The sequence below is a fragment of the Pelophylax lessonae genome (genome assembly GCF_965119305.1).
Source record: "Pelophylax lessonae genome assembly, chromosome: 7".
NCBI lineage: Eukaryota > Metazoa > Chordata > Amphibia > Anura > Ranidae > Pelophylax > Pelophylax lessonae.
The window spans coordinates 51,040,286-51,067,418 of NC_138774.1; the positions used below are offsets into that span (position 1 = coordinate 51,040,286).

A 27,133-nucleotide genomic window follows, 5' to 3' on the forward strand; every position below is an offset into this window, starting at 1 on the left:
ACTGTAGCAGGAGCATAATGAACAGTTCTTGGTCAACTCTTCCTCCCTTTTTGTCCCGACATCAATAATTCTACAGAGTGCAGGTACAACATTACCATAGTAAGGCCACCCAACTCTTCCATTGTTCTCACTGTAGGTCCCCATAAGTAGGTTCTCCAATGAAGCTTGTTCCAGGCCTATCCTGAAGGGTTCACTTTATAAGGCTACAAGTTTAAATGGCAGTATACTAGGGGTAGCCTTTCCCCCTTGCTCTCTAGGCTCTTCCAGCTCTAGATTATAAAGGACTAAACATTCAGCCTTTTAACCACTTTGATGTAGCAGAAGCATTTTAAACAGTTATTGGTCAACACTTCCTTTGCCTCTTTTGTTTCCCGACCTCAATAATTTCAGACAGTGCCGAATCCACCATTAACAAAGAATGGCCAGCCAACTCTTCAATTGTTTTCAATGTATGTTTTCATATATGGGTTCTCCAATGGAGATTGTTCCAGGCCTACCCCGAAGGGTTCACTTCCCAGGGCTACAAGCTGTATATGGCAGTATACTAGGGGTAGCCTTTCCCCATTGCTCTCTGTGCATTTCCAGCTCTAGATTATAAAGAACTAAACAGTCAGCCTTTTAAGGGCTTTACTGAAGCATGAAGCAAATTGAACAGTTATGGTGAAGATATACTTCCTTTTTCCCCCTTTTTGTCCCAACATCAATAATTCCACACAGTGCAAGTCAAACATTACCGAAGAATGGCCACTCAGCTCTTTCATTGTTCTCACTGTAGGTCCTCATAGGTGGGTTCTCCAATGGAGCCTGTACCAGGCCTACCCTGAAGGGGTAACTTCCAAAGGCTACAAGCCTATGTAAAAGTATACTAGGGGTAGCATTTTCCCATTGCTTTCTGGGCTCTTCCGGCTCTACATTATAAAGGACTAAACTACCTCACCCAGGAGAGCGATCTCCCTAAAAGGAGTACCAACCCCTTACAGGTGAGTTCAATGCCAAGCTCCAGTTTATTGTCTGACTGGGAATTCAGTTACAGAGCTAGAATAAGTGTCAATGGACAACTTGTTCGCTGATAACACCACTTGTATTCTGTTGAGAACTACAAGTCCATCTGCCACAGTGGAAGTTGGGACTTGTGGTCCATTCGTTCACAGATCAGGTAGAACCCCGCACAGCCGTGAAAAAATTAAAAAGTGACAGTGGGAGATGAACCCCCGGCACACTGTCATGAGAAGGGTGGACGTGTTTTGGGGCTGGAGGGGTTCTACTTGGCACCACCTGACATGACACCCCAAATACGGGGGAAAAGGTGGAGTAAGCCTTTAACCATGTCACGCGTGGAGCATTTATTTTAACCTTTTGTTAAAATCTGCATTTTTTTTGCTAGAAAATCACTTAATACCTCTCAGACCATAAAATATGTTCTGAAAACAGAGGCACCTACAGTCAGGTCCATAAATAATGGGACATCGACACAATTCTAATCTTTTTGGCTCTATACACCACCACAATGAATTTGAAATGAAACAATGTACTTTAACTGCAGACTTTCAGCTTTAATTTGAGGGTATTTACATCCAAATCAGGTGAACGGTTTAGGAATTACAACAGTTTGTATATGTGCCTCCCACTTTTTAAGGGACCAAAAGTAATGGGACAGATTAACAATCATAAATCAAACTTTCACTTTTTAATACTTGGTTGCAAATCCTTTGCAGTCAATTACAGCCTGAAGTCTGGAACGCATAGACATCACCAGACGCTGGGTTTCATCCCTGGTGATGCTCTGCCAGGCCTCTACTGCAACTGTCGTCAGTTCCTGCTTGTTCTTGGGGCATTTTCCCTTCAGTTTTGTCTTCAGCAAGTGAAATGCATGCTCAATCGGATTCAGGTCAGGTGATTGACTTGGCCATTGCATAACCTTCCACTTCTTTCCCTTAAAAAACTCTTTGGTTGCTTTCGCAGTATGCTTCGGGTCATTGTCCATCTGCACTGTGAAGCACCGTCCAATGAGTTCTGAAGCATTTGGCTGAATATGAGCAGATAATATTGCCCGAAACACTTCAGAATTCATCCTGCTGCTTTTGTCAGCAGTCACATCATCAATAAATACAAGAGAACCAGTTCCATTGGCAGCCATACATGCTCACGCCATGACACTACCACCACCATGCTTCACTGATGAGGTGGTATGCTTTGGATCATGAGCAGTTCCTTTCCTTCTCCATACTCTTCTCTTCTCATCACTCTGGTACAAGTTGATCTTGGTCTCATCTGTCCATAGGATGTTGTTCCAGAACTGTGAAGGCTTTTTTAGATGTTGTTTGGCAAACTCTAATCTGGCCTTCCAGTTTTTGAGGCTCACCAATGGTTTACATCTTGTGGTGAACCCTCTGTATTCACTCTGGTGAAGTCTTCTCTTGATTGTTGACTTTGACACACATACACCTACCTCCTGGAGAGTGTTCTTGATCTGGCCAACTGTTGTGCAGGGTGTTTTCTTCACTAGGGAAAGAATTATTCGGTCATCCACCACAGTTGTTTTCCGTGGTCTTTCGGGTCTTTTGGTGTTGCTGAGCTCACCGGTGCGTTCTTTCTTTTTAAGGATGTTCCAAACAGTTGATTTGGCCACACCTAATGTTTTTGCTATCTCTCTGATGGGTTTGTTTGTTTTTTCAGCCTAATGATGGTTTGCTTCACTGATAGTGACAGCTCTTTGGGTGTCATATTCATAGTTGACAGCAACAGATTCCAAATGCAAATAGCACACTTGAAATTAACTCTGGACCTTTTATCTGCTCATTATAAATGGGATAATGAGGGAATAACACACACCTGGCCATGGAACAGCTGAGCAGCCAATTGTCCCATTACTTTTGGTCCCTTAAAAAGTGTGAGGCACATATACAAACTGTTGTAATTCCCACACCTTTCACCTGATTTGGATGTAAATACTCTCAAATTAAAGCTGAAAGTCTGCAGTTAAAGCACATCTTGTTTGTTTCATTTCAAATCCATTGTGGTGGTGTATAGAGCCAGAAATATTAGAATTGTGTCGATATCCCAATATTTATGGACCTGACTGTATATAGTAAAATTATGGCAGTTACAAGTTCCTATTTTTTACAACTGTTTATCAAATCTATATGAACTGAAGTGCACTCAGACATAATATAATATCCACTTTAGGTATACAGTAATATAAAAGATGGGGTTGCATTGAGTTAATAGATACAAAACGCGTCAAACCGTAAATTTGCACACGCCTATAAAATGCTAAAAAACTATAGTACCCAAACTGTCGCTAAACAAAGCTTTAAAACCCTTTACAGGGTATTGATTTAGAGTTAATCATGAATGATATATCCCTAGAATTATTGCTCTCACTCCGATGTTCATGGCGATACTTCACATGTGTGGTGCAATCGCTGTTTACATAAATATGCACGCCTCATACACGCTTTTGCATTTGTGCATGTGCAGGACATTAGGGTTGCTTTTAAGAATTTTTAACATGTTTTCATACATTTTTGGTTCATTTAACTTAATTATTGATACACCTTCTCTCCCTCTGATTTTCTCATGTCGTTGCTGGACTGTGAAAAGAGTTAAGACCAGCTGCAGCCATAAACCACCCATCTCCTTCATAGCTGTTGTCAGATGGGCCACAGCAGAAAGGGAGGCGGACAGGTTGGACCTCATAACTAGGGTTAGGAAGCATTTAGCAACATGGGACAAAGTACCATATGAACTTTGTGTAGCACTATCCCCTAGGGAGCTGCTGAGAATTACACTTCTTGGATTCCCCTGGGTTACCCATAGCAGCAGTCTGTAGAAACTTATCTCTTTAAATACTTGGCTCAGACAATAAACAGTCCAGGGGATTTTTTTTTTTTTTTTTTTGTGTTTTTATTGGAACTTGGATGGGAGAAGGGATGAACTATGCACAATTCCTGAGGACAATTGACTGTAGAATGCAGCAAGGCCACTGCTTCACCTTGCCACTGAAGTGAAGGTAAAGCATATTTACTCTCGTTTAGGTTACTCTTCAGGCTCTAACTTGGCACCCCCTTTCTCACTGATTGCGTGCGCTGACCTTCTGTCCACTGACACCCTACTGGAGTGGTCCCCTTCCTAGGCAGACCCCTGGTGAGCTCCCTGGTACTCACGGACACAGTTTTTCCCAAGGCCACTCTGCTTCCAACTCAACTTGTCAGCTTCCTGGACCTCTTAGCTCAGCACCACACTCTGACTCACTTGGCCGACTGCCTGTGATCACCTTCCATGCAGACAAGAGGAGAGACAGCCATCACCCTCCTCCTGGGATCTAGCTTCCCGCCCAAACACGCCTTGTCACATGTGCCCCTGGCTTTTATGATGTATCCCAGGATGCACCAATCTTGTGCCAACCCACTGGGACAGCCACAAAAGCCTGTGTCACTGGCTGGGTTTCCTCCACTGTCCAACAGGCTCCCCTATTGGATACAGTGGGGACACTCCCTCAGCCCAGATGAATGACCCACTGGACACATGCAACAGGCATAACTACAGATCAGGCTCCCCTGTGAAGCAGGCAGAGCAAACTATTCTTTTTCCTAGCACCTACCCAGGAGGGTGCTACATCTGTCTCATTGGTAACAACTTAAAACAAAAATGATAGATCTTCTGTAAAGATACTGTCGGAGATTTACTAAAACTGGTCCTGGTAAATTTTGGTGCTGCTGTGAATAGTAACCAATCAGCTTCTATGTTTTATTGTCAAAGCTTAATTGAACAAGCTGAAGCTAGAAATTGATTGGTAACTATGCACAGCTGTGCCAAATTCTGTGTGCGCCAGTTTTACTAAATCCCCCCATTCAGTCTCTCCTGGGTCTTTTTGTCTTTGCAACCACGGTTGCTCTAGTTCCTAGAGTTTTTTTCCCTCAAGCTAGCCACTAGGGGTCCTCAAATCCCTTATTCTTCTTAGTCCTGGGTTGTTAAGAATGATTTTTTATCACACTGTATTTGCGCAACGGTCTTACAAACGCAATTGTTTTTAATTAAAAAATAAGAAAATATAATTAAAAAATAAGAAAACAGTAAAGTCAGCCCCATTTTTTTCTATAATGTTACGCCGAGTAAATAGATACCGAACATATCATGTTTTAAAATTGCGCACACTCGTGGAATGGCGACAAACATTGGTAATCCCCATAAGCGTCATTTTAAAAATTTCCACAGGTTACCAGTTTAGAGTTACAGAGGAGTTCCAAATTATTGCTCTTGGTCTAGCGATCGCGGCGATACCTCATATGTGTGTTTGAACATGGTTTACATATGTGGGCGCGACTTGCATATGCGTTCGCTTCTGCGCACGAGCTAACAGGGACGGGGCGCTTTAATTTTTTTTTCCTATTTATTTTATCTTTTATTTTTTATTTTTACACAGTTTTTTTTAAAATTTTGCTCACTTTTATTTCTATTACAAGTAATGTAAACATCTCTTGTAAAAGAAATAAGCATGAAAGGACCTCTTTAATCTAAGATCTGGGGTCAAAAAGACCTCACATCTCACATCTACACTAAAAAAGAAAAAAAAAAGTCATTTTTTTTTCATCTTGAGGGGACAGCAGACCGGATCGTTTTCCTTGCTACTGGCGGGTCCGGTAAGCGGAAAAAATGACCAGGAAGCTCGGGGAGGAAGGGGGGGGGCACCTCTCTGGCTGCCTATAAGGGTGATCCTGTGGCGAATCTGCTGCTGGGACCACCCTTATGTTAAAGCGGACCGCCGGCAGTTTAAAAAAATACCGGGGTTATGGCAGCTACCTTGAGACCACACCCCTTGACGACGTCAGTCTCTGACGAAACGCGCGTCGGGTGGAGCTTACGGCGACGCACGCCACACGTGGAAGGGACACGGCGGCCATTTTGATGGTGGGATGCAGCAGCATCCATAACTAAGGAGGAGAAACTTGCAACGCTCTCTAATAGCGGCCATCCAGTAAGTTATTTTTTATCCTTTGGGGCCAATAAAGTATTAAGCAGTATACACTATGAGGCGGTGTTCTGTTTCTTCTTTTGGGGACCCCATGTGGAGTGGAGTTTGCCTGCTATTTTGACCTATTCAAGGAAGGAGCAGTGAAGGATCCCGGGTTTCCAGGGCTCAGGCACTATCATGCGATTATGACCTTTGTGATGAGGGTCACCTACATTTGGTAAGGACCAGTGTGTGCGGTGTCTGGTGGTGGTTTACTACTGAGGATCTTCACTATCCAAAGATATATATATATTTTTTTCACATCATTCTTTGTGGAGAACATAAGGACTGCCGTTTCCCCTCTGAAGTTTTAAAGACATTCTGTGTAGACAGTTTAAGATTAGCGCTACATTTTGCCATATATGGCAGCTATTTGTTGCCATAACCCCGGTATTTAACATCAAAATACCAACGTAAAACTGCGGCGGTAGTTAACTGGTCATGCAGTGATGTGGGATTGCTGACAGGTCCGCAGGACAGTAGGTGGTAGCATGTGGTGGGCAGCAAGATAGCCACCCGGCAGTCTCGGTAACCAGTGTGATGTCATGGTGCCTCCGTTCTTAAGTACGAGTAACCAGTTTTCTATTTCTGGGTCATTTTGGTCAGTTTAGTTGCTTCTGTTCTAGATTTTAGTTTTGTTTGACCTTATCATTCTGTTGTAAAAGAATAAATGTATCTGGTTTTCAATATCCTTCCTAGTATTTTAATGTTATTGCAGCTACTGAAGCCAGTTCCCTTGGTTTTCCCCCAGAGGAAGTTCGGAGGGTTTTGTCACCGGGATAGCCATTGTTTTTGATGTTATCTTATTGAAATGTATCAATAATTTAGGTTTATTTAAGTTTGGATAAGGGCTGTTTTAAAGTCTTATGGCGGGGTTAAGAGGTCTTAGCTGAAGGAATGTTCATTTATTTCTCTAATTCAGGATTTTTCAACCAGAGTTCCTCAAGAGCAGTGGTTCTCAACACCGGTCCTTGGGACCCACTAACAGGCCAGATTTTAAGTATTACCTTGGGGAGTGTAACGCTCCTGCGTTTTTGTAGTAGGCTGGATTTGCAGCTGCAGAATCTCCACTCAGTAGGCATGTAGAGATGTGTTGAATAACCAGATCCAACTCTCCAGACTCATCACTGTGGGCCTGTCAGCTTCAGCATACAGATATACACACTCAATAAGATGTTCCTGGAGTGATAGGATGTATATGATAGTATGAAGATGATGTGCTGAAGGGACAGGTGTGAACAGTGACAGAGATGGCAAGCACTTGATAGGAATGTTCAGGAGAGTATTAGATGGTATTAGGTAGAATGCAGGTAGGTTAGTAATCGAGTATGGTAACAGGTGGTAAGGACAGCAGATGACAAATACAGGATAGACTAACCCAGTGCAAGGATAGATGGTAGTAGACTCAAGAGCTAGCAATCTATGTAACAGTGCAGATGATAGAATTAGTATGCATAGATAGTAACAGTCCTTAATGTGCAGAGGTAGATAGTGTAAGTAAGGTTATGGAGGATTCCCCTGTGGGGTACTTATCACTAGTAAGGTTAGTAGTAGAAGGGTCCAGTAGTGAGGGAGTGATCCAGTAGCGAGATACAGGGATCAGTAGCGAGGTTCCGGTCTGTTTCCAAGTAAAAGAGAATAGCTGGAGGTTCCGGTAGCAAGGCAAGCTTGTAAGCATGTGGACACACGGCAGGTTGAACGAACAATGTGAGAGAGAACGCCGGCGGTTGAAATAGCCGCTCTGCGGCGCTCGGCGATGACGTCATCCGTCTTAAAGGTGTATGCGTACCACCTAATTAGAAAGGTGGGACTCATATTTGAAAAGAAAATGGAAAATAAGGGTACCAGAGGTACCAGAATCTTACAGTACCCCCCCCCCCTTAAGGCCGGCTCCGGAAGGCCTATAGCACTGGTTTCTCTGGGTATTTCGAGTGAAACCTTCGTATAAGCCTAGGTGCGTGAACATCAGTAGTATCCAACCAGGTGTCGTCTTGGGGTCCATAGTTCTTCCATCTTATGAGATACTGGAGTCTTCTTCTGTGGATACGAGAATCCAAAATCTCCTTAATCTCATATTCTTCTCCGCCTTCAACTTGTACTGGAGGTGGAGGCAAGATGGTAGGCCTTATTCCTTGATTAGGAACATGGGGCTTCAGTAGCGACACATGGAAGATGGGATGGATCTTGAGATCTGCATGTAAGGTGAGCTGTACTGCAGCTTTTCCAATAAGTTTCTTAATTGGGAAGGGTCCCAGAAATAAAGGTCCAAGCTTTTTGCTAGGGATCTTTAATCTTAAATTTCTTGTCGATAGCCAAACAAGGTCCCCAATAGCATACTGAGGAGAAGGTCTTCTACGTAGGTCGTAGTACCTTTTTTGTTGGCTGTGGGCGTGTGAGATAGTGGTATTAAGTAAACCCAGAGAGTCCTTTATTTGGGTAAGATAGTCTGAGGCTACTGGGTTACTTGATGGTAGGATGCGTGGTGGAAGAAGTGTGGGATGAAACCCATAGTTCAAGTAGAACGGACTTTGCTTAGTAGTACTGTGGGTTGCGTTGTTATAAGCAAATTCAGCCAGAGGGAGGAGATCCACCCAATCATCCTGTAGGTATGATGTGTAGCAACGCAGATATTGTTCTATACACTGGTTGACTCTTTCAGTCTGTCCGTTGGTCTGAGGGTGGTAGGGAGAAGTGAGCTTTCGCTCAATCCGTAATATTTGACAGAGAGCTTGCCAAAATTTGGAGATGAACTGTGAACCACGGTCGGATAAAAGAGTCTTTGGAATTCCGTGTAACTTGAACACATGTTTCATCAGTAGTTCCGCTGTTTGTTTAGATGAAGGTAGTCTACGGATAGCGATGAAATGTGCCATCTTTGTCAGGTGGTCCACTGACACTAGAATGGTATTAAATCCCTTAGAAGGTGGTAGTTCTACTATAAAGTCTAAGGACACAACTTCCCATGGAACCTGGGGTATTGGTAGACTGCAGAGTAGACCAGATGGTTTTGTAGTGTCAATTTTGGACCTTGCACAGATGTCACATGAAGATACAAATTTTTGTACAGACGTCTTCATATCAGGCCACCAAAACTGCCTAGTAAGAAAATTAAAGGTTTTCGTCATACTAATATGTCCTGCCATGGGCACATCATGTGATAACTCCAGGATCTTGGTGCGCATAGTAGGGGGTATGTAGAGTTTGTCGTTGTAGTAGAGGAAGCCTTCTGCATCAGTACTTAGTTGTGGTGGAGGTGAATCCAATCCTATACTGTGCAAAATCTCTTCCTTCAGGGAACGAACAACCCGAATAATACGTTCATAGGGTATTATAGGAATAGAAGGGATTTCAGCGCAGTTATCTTCGGTTACTCGTGATAGCGCATCCGCTTTTTTATTTTTGTCTGCAGGCGTGTAGGTCACTAAGAAGTTGAATCTTAGGAAGAATAATGACCATCGTACCTGCCGGTGGGAGAGAGTTTTGTTAGTCTAGAGGTATTGAAGGTTTTTATGATCTGTATATATGAGTATTGGTAACCGGGTACCCTCAAGTAGATGTCGCCAATTCTCCAGTGCCAGTTTTATGGCAAGCAACTCCTTTTCACCCACTGGGTAATTCACCTCTGGGCTGCTTAATGATTTTGAAAAGAAAGCAACTAGGTGGAGTGGTGAAGTATTTGTTGGTCGTTGGGAGAGAACTGCTCCTACTGCCATATTTGACGCATCTACCTCCAGAATATATTGGAGGGATGGGTCTGGATGGCGTAGTATGGGAGCAGAAGTAAAGCTTGATTTTAACAAGCAGAAAGCTCGATTTGCTTCTTCTGACCATTTGAATGGTTTCTTTATGCTTGTCAGTTGTGTGAGAGGTCTCACAATGGCAGAAAAGTTCTTGATGAACTTCCTATAGAAGTTTGAAAATCCAAGGAATCGCTGTAATGCCTTACGAGTTGTTGGTATAGGCCAGTCCAGAATACAGGATATCTTGCTCATATCCATCTTAATTCCGGTTTTGGATATGATGTATCCTAGGAATAATATTTCTTCTTTATGAAATAGGCATTTTTTTAATTTCACGTATAGATTGTGTGCGAATAATCTGGATAACACAAGTCTTACATGTTTTATATGTTCAGAGAGAGATCGAGAATAGATAAGTATATCGTCCAGATATACTACAACACAGACATCAAGTAAGTCTCTAAAGATGTCGTTTATGAACCTTTGGAAAGCTGCGGGAGCATTACACAACCCGAATGGCATCACAAGATATTCGAATAATCCGTATCTGGTTCTGAATGCTGTTTTCCACTCATCTCCGTCACGGATTCGGATTAGGTTGTATGCCCCTTTCAGGTCTAATTTAGAGAAGTAAGTAGCCCCACGCACTTGTTCAATGAGTTCAGGGATGAGCGGTAAAGGATAGCGATCCTTTATTGTAATCGTATTTAATTGCCTATAATCGATAATAGGCCTAAGACTTGAATCCTTATTGCGGACAAAAAAAAGTCCTGCAGCTGTGGAAGAAGTAGAGGGTCTGATGAACCCTTTTGTCAAATTCTCATCCAAGTATTCCTTGAGATGAGAAAGTTCATCCTGTGAAAGAGGATAAACATGACCGAAAGGCAATTTGCTGTTAGGGAGTAGATCGATAGTGCAATCATAATCCCTATGGGGAGGCAACATTTGAGCATTTTTTTCAAGGAATACTTCGGACAGATCCTGATAGCATAGTGGTGCAATCTCATCTGACACCACAGACAGGATCTTTCCATAAGATGGGAGGTTACACGTAATCTCACAATAGTGAGAAGGGAAAGACAAAGTCCGTCTTTTCCAATCTATGATTGGTTGATGTGTGTGTAACCAGGGGAGTCCCAAAATAATAGGAAAATGGGGTGAAGGTAGTATATCAAAAGTGGTGGTCTCCATATGAGACTCGTTAGTAGTGACGAGGAGTGCTTGTGTCTGGTTTGTGATTGGACCAGAAGATAGTGGAATACTGTTAATGAAACTAACAGAAACAGGTTTAGGTTTTGAAATAATAGGTATTTTATTTAAGGTAACAAAACATGTATCAATATAGTTTCCACAAGATCCGGTGTCGATCATAGCCTTGGTGGTAATCCTAGTCTGGTCCCACTGTAATGTCAAATGAACAAAGAGATAGGGGTTAGAAAAGGAAGTCGTTAATCCTCCTAGCAAGACATGTGTACACTCACCCTCTTTTTTGCGGACAAGGGGACACACGCTTATCAAATGATCCGGGGATGCGCAGTACATGCAGAGGTTTCTGGATCTTCTGGCTCTTCAGTAGTTGATAAAGGTGGGCGTATGGTTCCTACCTCTATGGGAGTGGGGTCAACGGCCGAAATCTGAGAAGGACTAGACAATGGCACTCCCATTTTTTCAGCCCTTCTTTCACGCAGTCGCCTGTCGATGTTGATACTGAGTTGTATTAAGGCATCCAAGGTGCCAGATAAATCCGCTCGGGCGAGCTCGTCTTTAACAGCTTCTGACAACCCGAGTCTGAATTGAGTTCGCAGAGATGTGTCATTCCACCCTGAATCAAGGGTCCATCTTTTGAACTCAGATACAAAGTCTTCAACAGGTCTCCTTCCTTGTTTTAAAGCCCTCAATTGAATATCAGCAGTACTCTGCCTGTTGGGGTCATCGTATAAACTAGCGAGTTCCGCTAGGAATAAAGAATAGGAGTTGAGAAGCTGATCATTTTTCTCAAAGAGAGAGTCTGCCCAGGCCCGTGGATCACCCGTTAAGTATGAGATAACGGTACAGACTTTAATTTGATCAGTAGGGTATGTACGAGGTTTTAACAAAAAAAGCAATTGACATGCGTTTTTCAATTCACAAAATTTTTTCCGATCACCTGTAAACACTAGAGGAGGGTTTATTTTAGGTTCAGGGGGTTGAACAGCAGTGAGCCGTGAAAGACGGGTTACCTGCTGTATCAGAGTCTGATTTTCTTCTTTTACTTCAGTAAGAGCAAGCATTAATGCATTTACTTGTTGTGTTAATTGTGTCACTTGAGTGGGTTATTCTGCTGAATCCATTTTTTGGGTTCGTTCAATCTGTAACGCTCCTGCGTTTTTGTAGTAGGCTGGATTTGCAGCTGCAGAATCTCCACTCAGTAGTCATGTAGAGATGTGTTGAATAACCAGATCCAACTCTCCAGACTCATCACTGTGGGCCTGTCAGCTTCAGCATACAGATATACACACTCAATAAGATGTTCCTGGAGTGATAGGATGTATATGATAGTATGAAGATGATGTGCTGAAGGGACAGGTGTGAACAGTGACAGAGATGGCAAGCACTTGATAGGAATGTTCAGGAGAGTATTAGATGGTATTAGGTAGAATGCAGGTAGGTTAGTAATCGAGTATGGTAACAGGTGGTAAGGACAGCAGATGACAAATACAGGATAGACTAACCCAGTGCAAGGATAGATGGTAGTAGACTCAAGCGCTAGCAATCTATGTAACAGTGCAGATGATAGAATTAGTATGCATAGATAGTAACAGTCCTTAATGTGCAGAGGTAGATAGTGTAAGTAAGGTTATGGAGGATTCCCCTGTGGGGTACTTATCACTAGTAAGGTTAGTAGTAGAAGGGTCCAGTAGTGAGGGAGTGATCCAGTAGCGAGATACAGGGATCAGTAGCGAGGTTCCGATCTGTTTCCAAGTAAAAGAGAATAGCTGGAGGTTCCGGTAGCAAGGCAAGCTTGTAAGCATGTGGACACACGGCAGGTTGAACGAACAATGTGAGAGAGAACGCCGGCGGTTGAAATAGCCGCTCTGCGGTGCTCGGCGATGACGTCATCCGTCTTAAAGGTGTATGCGTACCACCTAATTAGAAAGGTGGGACGCATATTTGAAAAGAAAATGGAAAATAAGGGTACCAGAGGTACCAGAATCTTACAGGGAGATGCAGACTAGAATACTACAATCACTGAGCAGCAAATGAGATCACCTGTGATGTAATTTATCTATCTTGCAAATCTGGCCTGTTGGTGGGTCCTGAGGACCGGAGTTGAAAATCATCACTGCTCTAGAAGTTGTTAGAGGTTCTTTAACCAATTTCTGCCTCTCAGATAAGTTATCACTGCCACCATTGATCTTTTTGGCTATATGTAATGGGGTAATTCTTCGCAATGACCACAAGTGTAAGGAGCATTCTTCCCGCTGACCATCACACTAATCAGGGGCTGACTGGCAACTTTTAGCCCAGGGGGCAAGTACAACCCAGAGGCCCATGGTGACTCACAACCACCTCCGCCCCCCCTGCTCTCCCTTTTTCCTGCCTCCTCCCAGCCACCATCCCAGGCTGAAGCTCTGCTCCTGGTACTCTCTGCTCACCGGACAGGTCAGGCTGAACAGTACCTGCTGCACCAACTCTGGATTCCAGAGGGTTGAATCGGTCAGGGCTCGCTAGGAGAGGACAGGGAGCCAACCTCTGCTTGGACATGACGTACAACATCAAGCCTTGCCTCTGTCCCTGTTCTTATCCCGCACTCAGAAGGACACCGGCGGGGACTTTTTACTCCTCCTCACCAGGAAGCCTTTGGGCATGTCTGCAGCAGAAGCCATGCAGCCTTTTTACGGGGTTACCGGAAAGACCCAAGGAGCAATTTCCCACTAGCCCAGTCTGTCCTGATACTAAGGTATCATGTGTTGTAGATAAAGTCATTTTTTCGGTTAGACCCCTCTGTTTCTTGCCTCTGATAGTTCACTTGTGTTTCACATGTTTATTCCACATTCAATGCCTAGCGTAACACATCAGTTAGAATGTTATACTTCTGTACTCTGTACTAAGATGTGTATTGCTACATGTTTTCAATAAAAAGTTTGATTATAAAGTCATTTTTTACCAGGGGTTCCCCGAAACTAGAACGTTTTTTCATGGGTTCCTCTGTGTTGAAAAGGTTGAGAAAGGCTGCTCTAATCGGTGGTCTATGCTGAATGTTTTGAACAGTAATGTAGGGAACAATGATCTGGGTAAGATTAGATCCTTGGAGTACCTATATACTAAATAAAGTGGGATTTGTGTTTTTTTCGGTTCATTATTTTCCTACACCTGTACAGGATTAGAAAGCATCTATAATGTCTTGGTATTTGGATTTTGGTTCTGCTCTCTTATTCATAGGGGTTTGTTGAGAGATTCTCCCGATCTGACTAGTTTCACTTGTTAGATGTAGGCTTCATTCAGGTCTAAAGAATGTAACTGAATGGAAATTGGTGTATTGAGGGCTTCAACATTCTGGTGCCATAGCTGCTTCAGATGACAGGGCTAGTTATCCAGACTAGTGCTGAATGGACGAGATGATTTATTTAGTAAGCCGTGTCTGGTTTATTATTTGGCCTGTCCCTTTAGGGCTACACTGAGTTATATTCATGGTGAATTTACTAACTGTTATTGAATTTTTGTTATTTTGGTGTTACCCTTTAAAAAACACAGCAGCCGTTAGAACACTAAACCTTTTTATTGTTTCATTTATTTATGCTCTTATAGAATGTTATTGCTTTCTAATGTACAAGTTGTTTTTTTTTTACCATCCCGTGTCTTGTGCGCATTTCCAGAGTCTTAGTTCATGTAAACTTTCAAATTCCCAGCACAAGCTGGGTATGAAGTTTCAAATAATCTTCTGTATCATTTTGTAAGGGCTCGTTCACACATGCTTTGCTCTTTGATGAGCGTTCTGTGTTCGGATCACTCCTCAAAGAGCATTTAACCCCTTGATCAGCGCACTAGATTAAGGTAAAAATATGGGAATGGCGCTGCCTACTATAGGAATATGTAATAAATGACAGGGGAGTAGTGTGCAATATGAAACAGAGTAAATATAAATAAGTATGCACAAGGGTAAGACCCCGTTCAGACAGGGGCGACGCTACTTGCTGGGGCGACCTGTGACCTCGGTGCGACATGCACGGACTTCATATCATTGAAGTCAATGCAAGTCGCCTCCAGGTCGCCCCAAAGTAGTACAGGACCCTTTTTCTAAGTCGGAGCGACTTGTGTCGCTCCTATTAGAACGGGTCCTGTACTATTCAATGGCGAGCGACCCACCGCGACTTGTCAGGCGACCAAGTCGCCTGACAAGTCACGCTAGTGTGAATGGGGACTACATGGATGAATAAATATGCACAAGGATAAAAAAATAAATATCACATAAATAAGATATGAAGTGACTGAAGGTGAAAAGTGAAACTCTAACAAGCGTGTCTATAAATAAATAAATAAAGTGATCAAGTGCATAAGGAATCATATAAATATCCATATCGAGTAAATATAAATAAGTATGCACAAGAATAAATGGATGAATGAATATGCACAAGGATAAATAAATATCACATAAATAAGATATGAAATTACTGAAGGTGAAAAGTGAAACTCTAATAAGCGTGTCTATAAATAAATCAATAAATAAAGTGATCAAATGCATATGGAATCATATAAATATCTATAAGTACAATGAAAGTGCAATGTGTACGGTATATAGCAAAAAATATAAATAAATAAATAAAGTGACCAGTGCAAATATAAATGGATAAGTGCAAAAATTAGAACAATGCTAAAAATATCTGGTGTATCAAAAATACTATAAATTGTACACACAAAGTTAAATAAAATTGTTTTGTGTCCAACATGTGACAGTGGTGATGTTTTGGTCCATAAAAAGGACAGATATCCTGGTTATAAAACTGGAAACAACCCCGTGGTGGGTGAGGTGCTCGGTGAACCCTATGGTAGGTAGCCCACTCACCGGAAATACCCACCCCACACAGGGGTATAGAGCGGGTATATGTATATAGGAAGTATTCCCTCTGATGGCTCCGGCTCCTCTCCAGGGGGTCCTAGGAAAGGGGTATACCAGGAGTGCCCAGTAGAGCCCCGGAATGGTTCCTATAGAGTAGCCTGGGTCTCCAGGGGGTCCGCACTCTTACAGAGTGTATAAATTTCAAAGTGTAAAACGAGTGTTGTAAAGGTGCCTGGAACGCAATGCGTTCCATCTGAATGCCGGAACCAGAAGTGATGCGACGGCACTTTACGCGTTTCGTCATCCAACGTCTTCAGCAGCGCACTAGATTGTCGCAGCCATGTACATTGCACACAGTTGCAGGGTGCTTGCAGAGCGGCTTTATTCACTTGACTGGGGGTATAATTTGGGCTACTACATCAAAGCTAAGCATTGCAGACACAGCATTTGTGCACCCCTGCCTGCTGCCTCTGCAGCTAAAGAGAGTAGCGGTTTTCTTGTACTGGTACAAGTACCAGCTTGTACAGGTTTCTTGTACTGACTTGCACTGAACACTTTCTAATGTAGCACCCTCTAGTGTACAAAGTTGGTAGGGTAATTTAGTTTGTTACCTCAACATTTCATATTCCTGATATGTGGCTGCTATATCATGTACTTGTATGAGAAAATATCCTGTTCTCTTGTATTGCTTCCTTTGTGTGAAATCACTGGTGTTCCTGCCAGTCCCTGTGCTTTCCTATTAAAAACTTACCACGCTAAGCAGGAGAGCACATTGTGGTCAGTTCTCTAGCTTTGCTGGGAAATCAGTGGGCTCTCCTCCAATGATCCGACTTATCCTGACATGCCCCCACTGCACAGCCATTCACTGGGAAGCTCAGTGTGCTGCTGCTTCTCTCCCCCCCCCAGCTCTTATGCAGCTGAAATCTATACAAAATGTTTTGCCTTTCATTTCTATTTTAGGCTCTGTTCACATCTAGGCATTTTTGGGCAATTTTCTGCTCTAAGCCTCAGCTTACAAAACGCCCAACAAGACAAATCCCATTAATTTCACTGGCCCCTCTTCACATCTGAGGGTTCTGTCAGCTTAAGCAAAATGCCTGTTGCTCAAAAAAGTACCTGAGCTTCTTTTTTGGCAGATTAGAGATGTTTTTATTTTTTTTCATTAGTCACTTGTCAACCTAAAAACGCCTGCACAAAAACACCTGAAAATGGCCTGTAAAACACCTGTAAAAATAGCAACGCCTAGATGTGAATGTAGCCTTAAACTGAATGGTTTGTTTTACAAGGTGGTCGTTTACAATCACTTGAAGTGAGTCTGGGTAATTGCTGTGGGCTCAGATGTAGGTCAGGCTAAAGGGCTCTAAAGGTCACACTTATGGCATCTTCCCCTGGCTGTAGAAACTACCAGAAAGTTCTGGAAGCTAGTGGGTGGAGGTGAAGAGGCAGTGATCTGCATATTTTTGAGAATCTGACCAATCCCTGGGCACTGGCCTCGGTGGTTGTATGGGCTCTTGAAGGGGTTGTAAAGTCAGAAGGTTTTTTATCTAGTAGCAGGATTCCCAGCCGTTTTGCTGGATATGGGTCCCCCTGGGCCACCGGGGGCAAAAAAAGTACCCCTGTGCATGTTCCTCCAAGTGTGTGTGCTGAGACAATGACCAGTCCTGTATCTTTGGATTTTTGTATTTATTGAGAACGTTGATGGGAGAAGGGAATGAGTTGGATACTCCTTTGACTCAACTATGCACAATTTGCTAGGAACAACTGGAAACGCTTCTTGGCGCTGACTTGACGCTGGCTAGATGCCGGTCAACGCCGGTTGACGCTGGTTAACACTGGCTTGCTGCCTGTTGACTCCAAACTGACCTTGGACTGCTTTCTCACATAAAGAAATCCTTTTATAGCTCCCTTAAGCACTCCTTGCTGAGGTAGCTACTTGTGCTGCTGCTGTGCTGCTAAACACTTCAGGGCCCACACTGGCACCCTCTTCCTCTCACTTATGTTCAGGGCTTAACCTTCTGGAGTGGTCCCCTCTCCTAGGCAGACCCCTGGGCAGTCTCAAGTACTCACAATACTGTTTTTCCCCTAAACTTGGTCCACAGCACTCTGGATCCCTCCTCTGCAGCACAGCTCTACCTCCGTCCTCTAGGCCAACCGCCCAGGACACTCTCACTTGCGCTGACAGGAGGAGAGACAGCCGTCACCCTCCTCCTGGGACTCTGCTTTGCGCCAAAGACCCTGTGTCATGTGCTCCCCTCAGACTTATACCCTATCCCAGGATGCTTTGCGGCAGATTCTGCCCTCTGAGATGGATACAAGCCCTGGTGTGCTATTGGTCAGGTTTCCTCCACTGTCCAATAAGAGCCCTCAACAGACACCCTTGGAAGCACATGACAGCCTAACAAATTGATCAGGCCCTCCTGATACACAGACAAGGCCACCCATATGCTTCTTCCAAGCACCTACCTAGGAGGGTGCTACAATCTTAATGCATTGTATGCATTAAAAGAGAAGTATGGGGTGTAGACTTTTTTTCACAATATACTTACCTAAGTGGATGCTGGATCTGTCCCCTGGCACCTCTTCACAGAGAACAGAGCAATTGAACACTGCCGACCACTCGGTTCTCACAGCTCCCCAAGCAGAGAGCTGCTGACTGTCAGACAGCAGCTCCCTGCTCTGCTCCCTCCTCACTCATTGGAGTGCTGGGCTGCAGAGGGACAGGGAGCGGCTGGCTCGGGCTCTCAGCGGCTCGCTGAGAGGCTGAACCGCGTGTCGGTCCCGGCAGCTGGTGGATCCAGACTCCATTGTCGTGATGATGCAGAGCCTGGACCGACTTCTGTGAAAACGAATTGCACTCCTGTGATCCGTAGGAGACGTATAGCCAAACAAGCTTTGGCTATACTTCTCCTTTAAGATAAAGAGCCTTCTGTGTGCAGCAGCTCCCCTCAGCCCCCTAATACTTACCTGAGCCCGTCCCTATCCAGCGATGTCCACGAGTGCCTCAGCCACCCGGGACTCTCTCTCCTGATTGGCTGAGACACAGCAGGAGCGCCATTGGCTCCCACTGCTGTCAATCAAACTCAGTCAGCCAATTGGGAGAGAGAGGGGGGTAGGGCCAAACAGCAGCACCATGTCTGAATGGACACAGGGAGCTGTAGCTCGGCTAGGGTGCCCCCAGAGCAAGATGCTAGCTCTGGGGGCACTCAACAGGAGGGAGAGGCCAAGAACTCCCATCAGGGACCTGAAAAGAGGAGAATCGGGACTGCTCTGTGCAAAACCATCTGTGCAGAGGAGGTAAGTATAATATGTTTATTATTTTAATAGAAAAAAAAAACAAGATTTTACTATCACTTTAAATATGGAAGAGCCTGGCCAGCAGAGGTCGTTGTTGGGTGGAAGATGGAGTGTTGACGCTGGAGCCGTAAAGGCCTGAGAGCTGGGGGGCTCTGCCTCCAGGCTGGAGCTGAGGAGAGAAGAAGAAAAATTGCAGAGGGACCTACCGTCTCATCCGGGAAACACCCTCCCCGGCAAGCAAAGATCTTTCCAGCAGGAGGCCTGAACAGCAGTCTATGCAAGCAGCAGGATTTAAGGGACAGTGTGATCACATCCAGGGACAATGAGGGAGAAGGCTGCCAGATGCAATATCCAGCAAGCTTTCATGGGACAGTGTCACAGCTAACCTAATTCCCTTTCTCTGGGACATTTCTCAAGACAGCCAGGGGGGCTAGTATTTGCTTCTAGGGGAGCACAGAGCTCCTGCATATAGTTTGGGACTTTGCTATTTTCTACTAAGGGGACATAGAGCTCATGTAAGAAGATTTTTGCTACTGATCTATTAAGTACTGACATTATTCTGGAGGACATTATTCTGGAGGACATTATTCTGGAGGGAGTACAGTCTAGGATCCATTTTGCTGCAAGTGTACATAGAAAAGTTGTCCTCCAAATTGTTGCTGATTTCAGTTTTGAGCACCCCATAACCCCCTCATACCTATACAAGTTATTTTGCCTCAATAAAACATGGAAGGACTGGTTTCTGTGTCTAGATGCAAGTTGGAAAATGCGTGTTGCCTATCTGTGCTGGAATAGTGGGACCCAAAAACCAGCAGCCCTCTGGGGGATAGCCCTACACTACTTTATATAATATCAAACATAGAAGAATGGTTGGAATGTTCTGCACCGTACTGTACACAGACTAACCCTGCAGACTACATGCTGCATCCTCTTCTGTAGTTGTTCTACAATTAAAAATTTCCGTTTTGGCTGTTACAAAAGGAAGAAAACACAGATGGTAAATGTCTTGGACAACACTGAGACAATGACAATGAGCATGGAACACTGCAACCAAACACATTTCAGCATCTGTTTAGTACAAACCCACATATCAAGATCAGCAGACTGAGTCACTGCAAAGCCACGTGTACTAATGAAGCGCAGACCCCTGACAGGTCCCGCTGATTTGACCCAGGTCCTTTTCCCTTTAAGGTGCACAGCAGGGGTGTTGCTAGGTAGGAAAAAGACCAGAGGCTTGAGCCCGAATGTGAATTTGATCCTATGATGTCCCTTTTCGACATTAGAAGGGGGCATGAAGGTCAGCGCCAGGGAGCTTTGCCCGGCGCTTGATTAAAGGTGAGTGTAACACCAATTAGAGCATTTTGATGGAGCGACACCTCTGAACCCTTTTACATTACACAGCTCCCCCCCAACACCTCTGAACCCCTTTACATTACACAGCCCCCCCCCCACACACCTCTGGACCCCTTTACATTACACAGCACCCCCCCCACACCTCTGGGCCCCTTTTGCATTACACAGCCCCCCCACGCACCTCTGGACCCCTTTACATTACACAGCGCCCCACACCTCTGGACCTCTTTTGCATTACACAGCCCCCCCCCCACACACACACCTCTGGACCCCTTTACATTACACAGCGCCCCCCCACACCTCTGGACCCCTTTTGCATTACAAAGCCCCCCCCCCCCCACCCACACACCTCATGACCCCTTTACATTACACAGCGCCCTCACACCTCTGGACCCATTTCGCATTACACAGCCCCCACACACACCTCTGGACCATTTTACATTACACAGCCACCCCTCCACACCTCTGGAACCCTTGTGCATTACACAGCCCCCCCCAGAGTTGTAGAGAGTGCAAGGTTCAGTAATGCGTTACGTACAGAGTGCAAGGTTCAGGAATGCATTACGTACAGAGTGCAAGGTTCAGGAATGCGTTATGTACAGAGTGCAAGGTTCAGGAATGCGTTACGTACAGAGTGCAAGATTCAGGAGTGCATTGTAGGGGGTGCAAGGTTCAGGAGTGCGTTGTACGGGGTGCAAGGTTCAGAAAAGCGTTGTACGGGGTGCAAGGTTCAGGAATTAGTTAAACTGCAAAGACACCAATTAGTTAAACATTGCAGACTTCTCTTAAAATCTTGATTAGCATCCTACAGGAGCCAAGGGAACAATGGTGGCATCAGATGGAACATAAATGAGTGCAGCCGAGCAGGACATGCAGCAGTGTAACATCTATCCAACACAGCCAGGGATTGGTGGGCAAGTCGGGGGCGGCCGCAATGAGAGTGATTGGAGCTGTCAAATTGAAGCAGTGATGTTGTGGACAGGCGGGCCAATATGGGGGGCTCCGCCCCTTTGTTCCAGCCGGTGTCGGCGGCGTGTATACATTGATGGGCGGGGAGGAAGGTGGCAGGGGGCGGGACAAATTGTAACTACAGTATGTTCACCCACAGCGGTGTATAATTCAGGTTTATTATACACCGCTGTGGATGCACATACAGTAGTTACAATTGGTCCCACCCCTGCCACCTTCCTCTCCGGCCAGCGGCTGTTTGTCTATAAAGTAAATGGGACAAAGGGACGGAGCCCCACATCGGCCCCGCCCACCCCAACATCAGTGCTTCATTTTGACAGCTCCACTCACTCTCATTGTGGCCGGCCCCGGCTTGCCCACCAATCACTGGATGCTGGATAGATTTTACACTGCTGAGGTATTTAGTCCCGGGTTCCCAGCCAACCCCAGGCCTTGGGACTCAGGGCTAAAAAATTTAAATAAGCAATACGAGACCCGTGGATTTTTGGGGGCCCACTCGGGGCTATATCACCAGTCAGGCCCCACCTCCTGACGCCACTGGTGCACAGGCAGCCAGGCACCCAACCATTCAGGCAGTTTCACTACTCAATGACCAGGCAAGGGGTGTCTTTTTATGCTTTAATGCTTATTGAACTTGGTGGAGGTGCAGGGAAGCTTTGGCATACTCCGAATTTAGTGCACAAAATAACCAGAGGGCACTCTCTGCCCTGTCTACTGTCTTCAGGGTGATCTCCCTTTTGGCAAATACTAGGAACATATACACACCTAGGACTCCAAGCAAGGGCAAGTCCCAATTAAGCAACACTGAAGAAGTTACGCAAGAGGTTAAAACAGCAGACAGTCACTTGGATGCACCCACTGAACTGGGACCTCAATGACTATGGAAAATATGCCCCCCAGCTCCCACTGAGCTGTGACTTCAATGAACTTCTGCAATCTTTAGCCATACTGCCCAGGACAGGAGTCCTTCAGGCTGGGATCTTCTCCTGTGACCCGACAAAGCTAAGTGTACCACTCAGGCTCTCTGGAGCAGGATGTAAATGTTGAGCTTCCGCGCTTGGAGTGCTGGCACAGGAGGGAGCTCATCCCAGCTCCTGCAATCACTAAAGGTTAAGAAAGGACTCCCTGTAGCTGCACATCGATGCTGTCCCTAATATGAGTTTGTAAGTGGCAACCTCAGCATGGACTCCAGCCAGGCCAGGCCCCCAACACATTTGGCTCCATCCTTCAGGGCTTAGTCTTTGGGATCATGATTAAGCGACGTGGGGAGGAGCGATACACATTGGGGGCGTGACCTGGCTGGAGTCCAGCCTGAGGTTGCCACTTATACACTCATCTTAGGGACAGCATTGATGTGCAGCTACAGGGAGTCCTTTCTTAACCTTCTGATATCATCCCCTGCTGGACAAAAACCTTGCTGCTCCAGGCCCCAAACTATTTATATAAGGTGACCAGATTTTTAAAATGAAAATGTGTCAGCTTTAAATTGAATCACCGGGCGCCCACCGTCACACAAGTTCCGCCTCCTGGATCAGCTCCTACCTATGATAGACAGCACATGTCACGCAATTGGACAAGTGTGCTGCCTATCAAAATAGCGAAACCAGGAGGCGGGACTTTGTGTGACGGCAGGCGCCCAGCAATCAAATTAAATCTAAAACAGCGGATGACGCCGGCCTGACACCCTCAAGTGTGGGGCACCCAGGGCGGACCGCCCCCCCCCGTTGGTATGCCACTGGCTTCGGCGCCATCCCTCTGCCAGGATCAGCCTTGCACCTAGTGCCACCCCTGCAATCCGGGGACAAATCCAGGGAAAGACTGGCTATGGGGACAGTGTCCTCAGTCCGGGGACTGTCTACAGAAATCGGGGACATCTGGGCACACTATATTTATACCCTCCTCAGCCCCCTACTGGGCACCCCCCAGAAATTGTCTGGGACCACATAAATATTCAATCCAAGGGTCTGCCTCTTCAAACCCACTACATGTTAGAATGCACAACAAAACAGGGAGAATAAGTTGAGCCTGTAGCCAGTAAGACCCAAAACAGCCAAAAATAATCACACATCCCTCCAATGTTTACAGAGGAGCCAAGAAAGACTAAATTTACCTCTCTAGCAACCTATTGTGGTGGGATTCTGCACTAATTTAAGGCTTATTTACTTCTATGCATTGCGGTACGTTTGCATTATTGCAATGCACACTGCATGTGTTGCAGTGCCATTTATTTGGAATGGTACCTCAATGCACTAATGGCGCTTTTTCACTGCATGCAACCGAACGGTTCGGTTCGCTTTTGTGCCTTTCCACTGCATGGTACCGCATGGTACGGTGTAGGAACGGTTCGGTACGGTACGGTACGGCGGCGCTTTTCCACTACATGGAACCGAACGGTATGGCTCGCTTAAACAGTACCACCTCGGTTGTGGTTCCAAGAGGGCCGTACCGGTACCATATCCCACAATCCTTTGCATGCAGCCTTGACTGTTTGTCACTACTAGCCACTGGGTCAGAGAATCATTGTTATCCCACCCACTTACTTTAGTACTACTTTAGCGGAAAAGAAACCCATACCAAACCGTACTGAATCGTTCCAACACCATACCATGCGGTACCATGCAGTGGAAAACCATATCGGGCCAAGCAGGGCCGAGTAGAGCTGAGCCGGTACTTGCAGTGGAAAAGTGCCATAAGGTGATGCACACGTTTTGCAGTATTTCGTATAGCATGGCATTAGATCATAGTGCATTGTGATACAAATTTTGTGGCACAGATCATTTTGAGAATATTTTGGTGTGTTTGGTGGTGTAATGGGCTGCCTCACGCAACCCACGCACTACAGAAATGTAAATGGACTCTTCTGGCTCATTTTACATATGTTATTATTTTATAATGTGTTAAGAACATTGTATCTTATCAGTTAGGTTTACAATTATTTTATGTTGAATATATATGCTCTCCCTGTCCTCAGGTTTATACTGTGAAAATCCCCAGGATCCGTGTCTTAATGGAGGAACGTGTGTGAAGCTCCCAAACGGTACTCACCTTTGCAGGTAAAGTTGTCTTTTTTTTTTTAAATCCTTTTCAAATGATAAAACTGTGAGGGGCAGTCATGATGTGTCCTTATCAGCAATGAGAAAATCAGTGCTCTTTATTAGAAGGGTTAGGTGGCAATTTTATTAAGAGTCCCTGTCACTACCTAAATAAAATACAATAAAAAATGTTTTTTAAAAAAAGCTGCATGGAAAATAAGTGTTGGAATTACTTACTGTTCCGATCTTTTCTGTATTGAAATTGAGTCCGCTCACTGCCTTAGAATCTTCTGCATCTTCTTGACTGAACCACGGCTCCAGAAGACCAAAAAATCACTCAGAACTAGAATTTTGTTAGATGTAGAAGGTTAGATGTAGAAGGGTCGAAGGGTTGGAATAGTAAGTGGTGGAACAAGTGAGTATTAAAGATTTTTTTTCTATGTACCTTTTTTTTATATTAGGTGGTGACAGAGTCACTTTAATAACTTCCCCTCTCTCCTACCTTATGCACCCCCCATGGACTAGAGCAGGTTTTACATTTCTATTCTGGACCTGTTTATTCAGCAAAAGCTTTGTACTTGCTTAAAATAACAAAGTAATATTTACACTATATTACCAAAAGTATTGGGATGCCTGCCTTAACACGCACATGAACTTTAATGGCATCCCAGTCTTAGTCCATAGGGTTCGATATTGAGTTGGCCCACCCTTTGCAGCTATAGCAGCTTCAACTCTTCTGGGAAGGCTGTCCACAAGGTTTAGGAGTGTGTCTATGGGAATGTTTGACCATTCTTCCAGAAATGCATTTGTGAGGTCAGGCACTGATGTTGGACAAGAAGGCCTGGCTCACAGTCTCTGCTTTAATACATACCAATGGTGTTCTATCAGGTTGAGGTCAGGACTCTGTGCAGGCCAGTCAAGTTCCTCCACTACAAACTCACTCATCCATGTCTTTATGGACCTTGTTTTGTGCACTGGTCCAAATCATTTGGTGGAGGGGGGATTATGGTGTGGGGGGGATTATGGTGTGGGGTTGTTTTTCAGTAAATATGTCACTGGCATGATGTGGCAGCATGGTGGATGGGGCTTAAGTGTAGGTTGCAATATATGTATCCATGGGGCTCCACTCTGTGCTGAGAGTGTACTTGCTGCATGCTCCCAGCACACTAACTGTGCTAACACTAACTCTCGGTCATCCCTGTTGGGCTTGATCCCTTAGTTCCAGTGAAGGGAACTCTTAAAGGATAAGTCCAAACAAAACCTAACTAACCCTAAACCTGCTCTGTGCCACATTCTAAACATAATCTATCAAACCCTGTAAAGCAAAAATCACTGTACTTACCCATTCTGCACCTGATCCAGTCCGGTCTCTGGCGGCGGAAGCTGTGTGCAGGAGAGGACCGACAACAGCTGTGAAATGAATGGGAAATTACATCAATGATAGACTTACTATGGGGCTTCCATTGTCGAGTGCCTCTCCTGCACCCGCCTCCATGCTGAAGCCGCCGCTAACCGCTCAGCGTGGGACCGGACCGGATCAGCTGCAGAATAGGTAAGTAGAGTGATTTTTGCAGGTTTAGACCCCTTTCACACAGGCGGACTGTTCAGATCCGCCTGTTCGTTTTTTTGGCGGATCTGAACGGTCCCCCCATGCATCCCTATGGGGCATCGGATGTCAGCGGAGACATGTCCACTGACATCCGATCCGTCAAATCTGGACGGATGGAAACCCTATTTTCCATCTGTCCAGTGGATCGGATCGGATGGGATCGGATGACAGCGGACCGACGGTCCGTTCCCATCCAATTCCCCCATAGAGATGTATGGGGCTGTCATTCTCCTGCTCAGCGGGGGATCGGCGGAACGATCCCCCGCTGAGAAAAGCGGAGTCCGTTTGACGGACTATATGTGTGAAAGAGCCCTAAGTGTTAGTTATGTTTTGCCTGGACTTATCTTTTAAGGCACCTGCATACCAAGACATTTTGAACAATTTCATGCTCCCAACTTAATGGGACCAGTTTGGGGATGGCCCCTTCCTGTTCCAACATGACTGCGCATCAGTGCACAAAGCAAGGTCCAGGGTCTGAACTGTGGTTATAGTGGTTATAAAGGCAAGACATTGTTTACGTTGTGACAAAATAATGTGGTTCTAAACGCAGAAGGCTTTTTTACCCGAAAGCATTCTATGCATTAAAGTAAAAAAGCCTTCTGCAAGCAGCTCCCCAGCCCCCCAAATACTTACATGAGCCCAATCTCGATCCAGCAATGTGCACCAGAGCAGAGGCACTCTTTGCTCTATCTCTACCCTCTGGCTCAGACACAGCAGCAGGAGCCATAAGCTCCCACTGCTGTCAATCAGTTCTTTTTTAACAGCTGTTAGAGCTGCTAAATGTACACAATAATTTCAGAGCCTAAAATTGCCATCAATTGGGAGGGGTGGGGAGGGGCAGAAGGATTGGACGTGCTACACACATCCTTTTCACTTTGATGAAGTTCATATGGATGTTGTGTAGCACGCCCAGTGTCTTCAATGGGTTAAGGAAAAGTATAGTGGGGTTTGGTAAATTTTAACTTGTTCCCACTGGCATGACATATTTATATGGCAGCACGGTGCATGGGCCTAAAGTATAGGTTGCAATACGTATATGTATCCATGGGGCTCCGCTCTGTGCTGAGAGTGTACTCGCTGCATGCT

General features: G+C 45.0%; 1 protein-coding gene across 2 annotated transcripts in view; it reads left to right on the forward strand.

Moving 5' to 3' along the window:
• The window catches only part of LOC309560272 (uncharacterized protein), a 182,978-nt gene that overhangs the window by 18,228 nt on the left and 137,617 nt on the right, over window positions 1-27,133 (forward strand). For both annotated transcript variants that reach the window (XM_082263857.1, XM_082263858.1), the window contains exon 2: window positions 24,378-24,459. In XM_082263857.1, the coding sequence (XP_082119983.1) occupies window positions 24,378-24,459 (82 nt within the window). The remainder of the gene's footprint in view (window positions 1-24,377; window positions 24,460-27,133) is intronic.